The sequence below is a fragment of the Ruditapes philippinarum genome, unplaced genomic scaffold, assembly GCF_026571515.1.
Source record: "Ruditapes philippinarum isolate M1 unplaced genomic scaffold, ASM2657151v2 ctg10495_1_1_1_1, whole genome shotgun sequence".
In the NCBI taxonomy this organism is placed as follows: Eukaryota; Metazoa; Mollusca; class Bivalvia; order Venerida; family Veneridae; genus Ruditapes; species Ruditapes philippinarum.
The window spans coordinates 1-9,764 of NW_026864780.1; the positions used below are offsets into that span (position 1 = coordinate 1).

The window sequence follows — 9,764 nt, forward strand, 5'->3', positions numbered from 1 at the left end:
GATAGAAATTAATTTCAGATAAACTACAAAGAGCTTGTTTTAAGAACAAAAATGATTTATTTTATTAAGTAATCTAAAGATGTGTAGTAAAGATGAAGTAGAATCTATAAATAAATTATCAATAAAATGATGACTGTTAGTATTGTTAGTAAAAAGTAAATGTTAGTAAATGTTAGTAAATGTTAGTTACATTCGTTCCATCATGAACTCCAATTTCAGAAAATAGAATCTTACTAGGTGATGAAAAATAAAGCTCAGCTCTTTGTCAGTTGTATCCAGTGTAGATGCCTAGTATCAACTTGTCGTAGATCTATAACGTTTAACTGAGGATTCCTATTAATTAAACCAAAAGTAAAAAGAAACTAAGTAAAAATGATTCGACTTAAATGATTCTCTCCAGTGACCGAATCCAGTAAGCTCAAGGATAACAACCGTACTGGCAATAGTATTAAAATTCCCCGCGTTAGGAACTTGTATAATTATTGGGCACCTAAGCACAAGCTAACGCTCTCATCCACTCAGATTGCGGAACGTCCCATTTTGGCGCCAAAAAGCCCTCCCATATCGACCAATGGCTAAGCCGTTCGACTCCTACATCTAAAAAAAATAGATCCGAACAGGCCACGAACGATTTTCCAATAAAAATCCCCCATATCTGGTTGTCTAAGTAACCGATATTATTTACCTAATTTAGTACTTTTTAACCTAAACATTCTGTTCCGGAATTGATTAAGAATTTAGTCAAAACCAAGCATGCACTGTGACGTCACTATTGACACAAAAATGAAAGTAAAATTTAAGTTTGCATTTCCTTATAGAAATAAAAGAGTCACCATGCATGTCATCAACTATTTGTAAAAGGTATATTGTCACTGAAATATATAGTTTGTATACATGCATTTATTGCATCATATCCGTTAATTATAAATATGATAATACGAAATGTCATTAGTTTTTCACGATCTGGTCAAATTATGCCGGTGTTTTAAAAGCAGCTATCTCTGCATACCCTGAGTATCAACATACCCAGTAAAACTTATCAATGTTATGGTTTTAAGTGTTTAAAGCATTTGTAATTTATAATGATGTGTTACATGTGTAAGAAAGAGTTCTATAACTGTAAACAAGGGGGGGGGGGTATTCATATTACAATATTTAGCAGTGCCACAGCACACGGTTTTCCTTTCCGAGGATGGCGAATATTACTTACACATTTATCAAAAGTCAAGGATAATCAAATGCCCTACAACTTAAAAAAAACAACAACAACAAAAACATTACTGGTTGGACAAATAATGTTGCATGAAATCCATCAAATAACGATTCAGACAAAGTTTGAATTCCATTGGACTTATCTGAAGAGGTCAATTTAAATTACTTCTAGTATCTTAAATAAATATAAAAACAAAAAAGGTAGACATTGCAAGTCTTCATTTTAAATAGTAATGTGTTTAAGATAATAAAATTAATGACATTAAATCGTATTTTGAAGATTCAAAATCAAAATATCGCTGCTATTATAGCTGAATAACGGAGATTTAGTTAGATAGTTTAAACAGAAAATAACATTATAGGTTTGAAAAATGAATACATAAGCTTTTTTCTAATTCTGGAAAGGGTAAAATAACTGAGTAACATAGAAATAATGAAAACAAAAACAAATTTTCGAAAATGATATATTCGTTTTTATATCATTTAAACATATTTTATTATTGCTCATTTTGGTACACATTTATAACAGTATATTATTATATTACATGGAATACAACAATTGCGTAAGGATCAGTAAACGGTTCTTCCTTGAACCTTTTTTTTACAAAGAATAAGCTGAAAAAGGATATCTATAAATATGAACTTTATAATAAAAAAGCTGTGTACTATTTAGTATATTCTAATATTAATCATTTAAATACAATCATAACTGGAAACTATTCGAATTTAGCACGTAAACAGGGGTTTATTTAATGAAAATGTTATAAATACAATTGCATTTCTTAAAAAGTATTTATCAATTCAACATACTTTTGCATTGTTTAATCTGTATGAACTCTTTTAAATAAAATCATCACAGTCGTGAAATCGATACGTTTATATAATCTATGTAAGATTTACTACAAGACGGGTAGAAATGCCTTCATTTCAAAACATGAGGATGCTAGATGGGATACGAGACAGGATATAAATTTAACAAGATTTAATTGGATGACCAAACTGTTATTGTTTGATCAATTAAGTGTCACACAATGCAGGGTAGGCGAGACGTTTAACGCCCTTTAGGTACTACAAAACACTTCTTCATCTGACACATTAATTATTTATAATTATTACTCCACCCCCTTCACTAAAGCAAAAATACGTTTTATGAGTATTTACTTAAATTGTAGAATGTAGGCGTAACACTTTCGTCAGTGTCAAATAATTATCTGCATACAAAAAAAAAGAAGATATTTATGATCATATATGTCGAGGAAAGTTTTATTTTAATAAATGTATAGTCACCATGCAAATATCTCAGGTTGACTCAAAACATGACTTGTGAGTTTTTACAAAGAAGAAAATGACGGATGTAAAACATCCCATAAACAGTTCTTTTGTACACATGTACTTCCTCCGATAAAATGGCTAAACAAAGGCAATAATAAATTTATTGATATTTTCCATTCCTATTTTGCTTTCTTTTTATAGGTAATATGTTGTTTCAAACATTTAATATCTAGGTTACGGGGCGGAAATCTCGACTCTAAGTTTCAATAGGTTCATAAGTATATATTTGATTGTGAAACGAGTTTCTATGTGTAACACTATTGTATTAAAGTTATCTACCGGGACAATGCGCATCTAGAAACAGAACCAAACCCATATTATTGCACTGTTAAAAATTCAAATAATAAAATGATTATAATGCTACCATATCTAATACTTATACATGTAATGATAACGATGACGATAAAAACGGTGTTATTACAAACCATTTGTCATTACAAAATCAAAACTATCATTTTTCTTCAAAATCTTTAAGATTATGTATTTAAAAAAAGGTAAATAGATCTACATATGTCTACGTGCGTGTGTGTTTCAGTAACCAGTACCTCCTCAAACTCGTTTTAAAACAGTATATGAGTATTAGATAAATCGGATGAACATCAATGCTAATAATTAATACAATTACATTATGTTTAATTTAAAATGATGATATGAATGGAATAAACTGAATTAGATAAAATACGTATTCACCACAGATAATTTGCGCATATCAACAACACCTTTTTGTTGTGATTAAACTTTGGAGGAAACAAGCACTTAATTTTTACAGATAAAAACATGACAAATATATTAAAAAGACTAATCCACCTTTGTTTATTAATAGCTTAATGTATGAGACATCAATTATCAAGGACTTCCTATATTGAAAAAAAGAAGACTAAGTCTTGTTTTCAAATTTGCACGATAGCTATCAATTATGAGAACATGCCTCTTCGGTTAATCACTGGGGCTTGTGTAGGAGGTTGTCGAAATAAAAGGACACGATCGAAGCACAATTTGTCACGTTCAGAAATAACCTAAAATTTTCTCTTGTAAGGCACAGCTAGGGAGGACAGTTATAATGGTGAGTTTCTTTCCTTATATTATAATACTTATGTTTGTATATAATGCTAAAATGACAAAAATGTTCAATTCGATAGTTCAGTAATGAAAAAAGTGGCATTTAATTAAAAATGATTAAATTATATGAATTACCAAATATTTATTTTGTACCATATTTCCTTGTTAGGAACCACTGGCACTCGTGCTGTTGTGAAATTTATTCACTCTAGGTCATCAGCTTTAATATATCTTAAGTTTCCACGGAAACGAAAGGAAAACACTTTAAGATTATATTGTTTCAAAAAAAAATCAACATAACATCAGTTTGTGCATTTGAACAAGAGTACTCAGATGACTGATAAAGGGTCAGTATGGAGTCTTTCTTTTATGTTCTAGTCCAAACCCAGATGAATAAAGGAAACTTTAGCTTGAGCCATGCGAATCCCTGGTAAAGCCCCATAGGGGGACAGGTCATTGCAAAATGCATCTGCTCTGCGGCTAAGACCCTGCACTAGCATTTATCCCTAGGGTGGCCATCTCACGTGACTTGTGATATCAGAAAAATGATATGGAGTTGCATGGCGGCACACATGAACAAAACGATACTTATTTTTATATTTTCCAATTTTCCAAGCTGGTTCTCTTATTTTTTTTTAAATTTCAAAACTAATTGAAGCAGTGGAAAGCACACAATTTTCTCTTTCCCCGGCACCAAAGTTTCAATCTCAAAAAGACGTACCGGGTATTTTGTTCAAACATTCGAACCGCGGTCTTGTAGCGATTTAAGATCTACGCATACAAGAAATGGTTGAATTTTATTTTATTCTTTGCTTTAATTTGCATAATTCTTGCTCCATGTGTTAAGCTTTGCCGGATAACGATGTCGTCCAGTTTGCAATGAAGATTACTAGATATACAAAACCGACCACGTTTATAGACGATTTACCGTTTACGTAATTTCTCACCGGAAATTGGTCATCCTCTACATTGGAGGCATCCCCGAACAATTGAAAAACCACAAAATCATTATCTTAAAATTAAAGCTACCCGAAGGCTGAAATTGTGAGAATGTGTGCTGTTATCAACTGTGCAAACCGCGACGATAAAGAAAAGGACCCGTTGTTACAAATCATGGAGATAAATGGGTTGGAAAAAGTGTGTCCCGATAGACGTCGTTTATGACTCGTAAAATTAAATAAGATTTCACCAACAAAAATCTACATAATATGAGAATATGTTCAGCACACTTAATAATTAGTAAATAATGATATAGATTAATCATAATTAATCATAATCAACGCAAGGTATTCATTTCTTGTTATAAACTCCTTTTCGGCTTTGATTTTTTTTTCCTTTGCTTTTTCTAAGTCAGTTTATAGACTCGAAATTCTTTTTTTGTAATCAGTTTGGTATTAAAGCGGAATCTATTTTTTTTACAAATCCATTTTATATGCAAAGGCTTAGAGGCAGATTTAGTTTTATTTCTTAATAACTCAAATCACCTAATTCCAGGGTAAAAATCACAGGTATTGATGTGAATCTAATAAAGAAGTGAAAACAAATATTCAACTTAGTTTGACCTTTTTCCGAAAATACCTCCCATAGAGATTTTGGTAATTAATATGCTTCTCTATTTTTCCACAAAATCAGGATTAAATGTTTTCTTTTTAATTTCCTAGATTATTTTATCACATGACTTTTAAATGATAAAAAAATTCTTAGGATGAATAGATCAAACATCAACATAATTTCTCATAACATGTTTCGCTATCACTTGAATTGAGAAATGAGGAAATGACGTAAATTACCAAACAGACGTCTATGATTGATCTTGTAAGTTCTTGCTGATAATCCATATTGTCCTTGCACTTTACAGTCTATCCCCACATTTTCATGTCACTGATGTTCTCTCATAGATATTATTTCAGCCGAAAATTTGCCTTAGATAAACGTTTGTCTCTTCTCCTCTTCATTTTCAGGATGTGAAATTGACTATTGTTTTATGTGTTTGTCTTTGGCTTGCGAATGCCTGTGAGAAATCTTCGCCAAAGAGATCAGACGGCCGAGGACCTATTAGATATCCATCTTACAAAAGATCAGTGAAAGATGAAGAAATAAACATACAATGGGTAAAGCAATTCTAAATTCTACGTAAATTAACAGCATACGATTTGTTTTGTTCATATTCTTACGATTATATGACCCTGTTTTTAAAATTATGCTTCATCGTTCAAAGTATGTGTTAAAAACAGTTATTTTTTATCACCTGACGTCTCTTTGTTTTCCTTGTTAACGATTACGTATTTCATATATCACACATTATAAAATCTAACCAATACACTTTCAGCATTTGCACCACGTGGTTTTCCAATTAAAATAATAATTGGATCCAATCTTATCAATTTAGCCTCGCCCAAAGCGTCCTTATCAAATTCAAAATCACACCCTTCATAGTCTCGTTTTCATTTCCAGAGTACTGAAGGTTCATATCAATTCCATATCACACCTCATATAGTCTCGTTAACATTGCCAGAGGCCAAAATGTTCATATCAAATCCATACTGCACCCCATCTAGCCACGTTTTCTTTTTTTGAGAGTCCAAAATCCATATAGAATCTTCATTGTATTTGAAGTATTAAAAGTTCTGTCAAAATTTAAAAATAGGTCTTGTGAAACAAAGAGGTCAATTAATATGGTTGAGAATAATACTGATTCTATTGGACTCGTACACAGCTGCGAAATCTATATCAAATTCGGCTTGCGCCTCGTCCAATATAGTATGGCAGATATGTATTCATATTGTACTTAACAATGTAGAATAACCTCATAATGTTACAAAAATGTAATCTATCACACGTATAATATTACTTCGCCGTGAAGCCATATGGCCTCGACGTTTCATTAGCGAAACTTCGTACAAAAATATTTCCATAATTTCAAAGCGTTTAAGTCATATAATTAAAAGATCTCACATTCGTAATATTTATCATATGATATAATGTTTATATTAACCTAGTTCAAAATATGTTTAATAAAAATTAACATAGATTTCTGTAGGTTTTGGTATAACTATGATAATGGTTAACATTTATAAAAAGTATTACATGCAATTGTTTATATGAAATAAAAATAGTAATATTGTATTATTTTAAAGATTATTGTATGATGTCTGTTATTATTGCAGGATGGTTATCACTATCACATTAAGCTAGATGGTTCATGTAGATTCAATACCTACGACACTGACCGTGACGGTACAATCAGCCGAGAGGAACTATTTGATATTCTCGGTAGCCATGAAGTAACAGAAGCATTGTTCAAGGATCTAGACGTCATGAAAGGTTTGGAATCTTACGTATTAAGAATAAAATTTTATAAATCGTCATCATCAGTACCTTTTCTGTATGAATAAATTTTGATCAAAACGATATTTTTGGAATATTTAATGCACACCGTGTCCGAAATAATGCATGAGAAGGCATGCGGTGTCTTCCTGTATCAGAAAAGTTGGGAGGACACCGCATGATCTTCAGATTGGTTAACTACTAAATAATTGCCCTTTAAGATATATAAAAACACACAAATACATGATTATATGAATTACTGTACCAGTTTTGTCATTTTTATCGGATAACATTATACGTGTAGTGAATTTTAAACTGAATTATGCTTTATTTTTATAGGTGATGGGGCGATTACGCCCGTGGAATTCGAAGCCACAGTCTCTTAAATCATATCCGGATGTTAACAGTTCACAAATGAACGTGAATTCAGATTAAAAATAGTTTTCTTCAGATTGAAGTGTTTCATATACACATTTTCCTTTATCATAAGTGAAAGATAAAGAGGATATTTGTCTGTTTTCGCATGTGAGATCGAAATATATTTCACTGATTATCGTTATAAACTTAATGAAACTTGTCTATAGCAAAGATTAGACAATATTATCTCAAGCTTGAAAAAACACAATAACTTCATTATCATTCAAAGAAAAAAATAAGTAAGAACAAGAACAAAACACTTCTACCCACATGTATAGTATCTTTTTTGTATCATTTGTAAACATGCAAATAAAGCATATTATTGGCAGATATGATGAATTAACTTGTGTTTCATAATTAAGATTTTTTTTTGCTTCGGAACCCCATTTATTGGAAAATTATACATACATGTACAATAAATATGCATAACATATGAAATGGTTTCAAATTTCAAGAACACACATACACATTTAATACAATTTTGGAAATTGAAGATACTATAACAAGTTACGTCAGGAGGGCATTATAATATAATAGTTTTACATTTATTTACATTGCATTATTACGGTGATGGTTTGATTCTATTTGATTTTAGAATTTTCGTTGTGTCATTTTCTACGGCATGTACAGTCTGTTACTATTTGTTGACGGTTGTAGTAAAACTTGTATCATTCATTGTCATGTAAACAAACGTTCGTTGTAACCATCATGTCTGTAAACGTGCTGCTGAGAGATAAAGACGGATTAAAGAACAGGTTTGTAAAATATTCTCCTTGAAATGTTCCCGCAATCACAATTGCATTTATATCATATATAGATACAAAAATGTGATAAGAGCATTAATTTTACTAAAGTATCTCTGAGACGATGTAGTTATTCAATGCATTTATCAATGGACCTGCACATCTTTATATTTGGAGCTGTCTCGAAAATTATATTTACTTACCAGTACATTATTGGCGTATTGCCATGATTTAAGGGACTTAATATCAATGATATTTTGAATGATAATTTACTGATAAGGATCAGGTGGAATACCACAAGAAAAACACACTTGTTGATGGTTCTTTTACTTTCAAATTGTATGACATTAACAAGGACGGATCACTAACATTAAAGGAATTTACTGACTAAATTGGTAACAACACGGAGTCCAAAAATTACAGACCTCGCCCCTGTGACTTTAATTTGTTTCCAGAACTGAAAAATTGCTTGCTGGAAAGAAATATAAAACCAGGGCGGCTTTGATATCTGCTGTTACACAGTACCTAAAACATAGGTCTACGTCATGGTTCACAGCGGGAATACACAAGCTCCCACGAAGATGGCAAAAGTGCGTAGACGTAGGTGGAGAATATTTTGAAAAAGAGTAGAAAGATTTTTTTTTAAATGTTGAATGGTTTTCGAGAACGAGTCAAAATTCCGGATATTTTCTGACTTCTCCTCGTATAGCGACATTCTGTCTTTAGTTACCATTGTTAGGTGCGCCGAATAGTATTTACTATATACATGATCTGCATGTAGCGACTCCCTGTCTAGTCCGTACAACGACGATGATTTAGCGTCTCCCGTTACGGTATATAAGCCGGGCAAAGCGACATTTGCAAGGAGAGTAACTCAAATATTGTTACTTATTGTAAAAAAATCGTGAAACTTCTGTTAAACAAATTGTTTTATTCACATTTATAAAATATAGCTTGCTATTTGTATGATGCCATTTGGCAAATAGAAAAAAACTGATAAATTTACAGTTAATGGTTAAGGTAAAATATTTGTCAAGATAAACAAAAATGTGACAAAACAAATTCAGGGCATTTAGTGCTTTGATTATGCATGAACATTGCCTTCTAATACAGTTCATGAATGCTTTACGACCAAATTTAGACAAGAGGGTCATGGTGGCACTGAATTGCACACCGAAACAACTGTTTTTCAGTGATGGAAATAATGTTTCAAATAAACTTGTGGAAAGACAACTGTCCAGCTCAACTTCAACTTGCCGTTATAAAGGTTCCCGACACTGATTGTTTATTTTTCTTCATAGTAAAAAAATAATGATTGGATTGTAACCTTTCACAAATGTCCCAAGTTCATTGTTACTGTTCATCTGGTAGGTAAAACATATTGACTTTGTTACTTTATTTTTCTTTTTTCAGCCCAGCAGCCCCTTAACTGGGACAGATCAAATTAATATGAGCAAACTTGATTGATATAAAAAAAAACTTTAAGAATGCTACAGACAAAGTTTGGTGACCATCCATCTATCAATTTGTGGTAAAATTTGCCTATGACTTATCGTTGACATAATATAAATACATAAGCTCAGTATTTAAATATACATGTAAACTGTTTGTCAGGATGATACTACAAGTTGATATTTATTTTAGATAACATAGGTATACTAGTCAACTTGATCA

The 9,764-nt window shown here is 31.5% G+C and overlaps 1 protein-coding gene across 1 annotated transcript; it reads left to right on the forward strand.

Moving 5' to 3' along the window:
• The first annotated feature begins 3,508 nt into the window (after positions 1 to 3,508).
• LOC132726777 (uncharacterized) lies at positions 3,509 to 7,365 on the forward strand. Its single transcript, XM_060712140.1, has 4 exons — positions 3,509 to 3,607; positions 5,565 to 5,714; positions 6,771 to 6,941; positions 7,270 to 7,365. The coding sequence occupies exons 1-4, from the start codon at positions 3,605 to 3,607 to the stop codon at positions 7,363 to 7,365; spliced, it is 420 nt and encodes a 139-aa protein (XP_060568123.1). The 5' UTR covers positions 3,509 to 3,604.
• Positions 7,366 to 9,764: the final 2,399 nt, after the last annotated feature.

Excerpts from the sequence above, each read along its gene's own strand:
- LOC132726777 (XM_060712140.1), top strand. Across the intron at positions 5,715-6,770 it reads AAGAAATAAACATACAATGG|GATGGTTATCACTATCACAT; the intron begins GTAAAGCAATTC and ends TTATTATTGCAG. Across the intron at positions 6,942-7,269 it reads TGAAAGGTTTGGAATCTTAC|GTGATGGGGCGATTACGCCC; the intron begins GTATTAAGAATA and ends TTATTTTTATAG.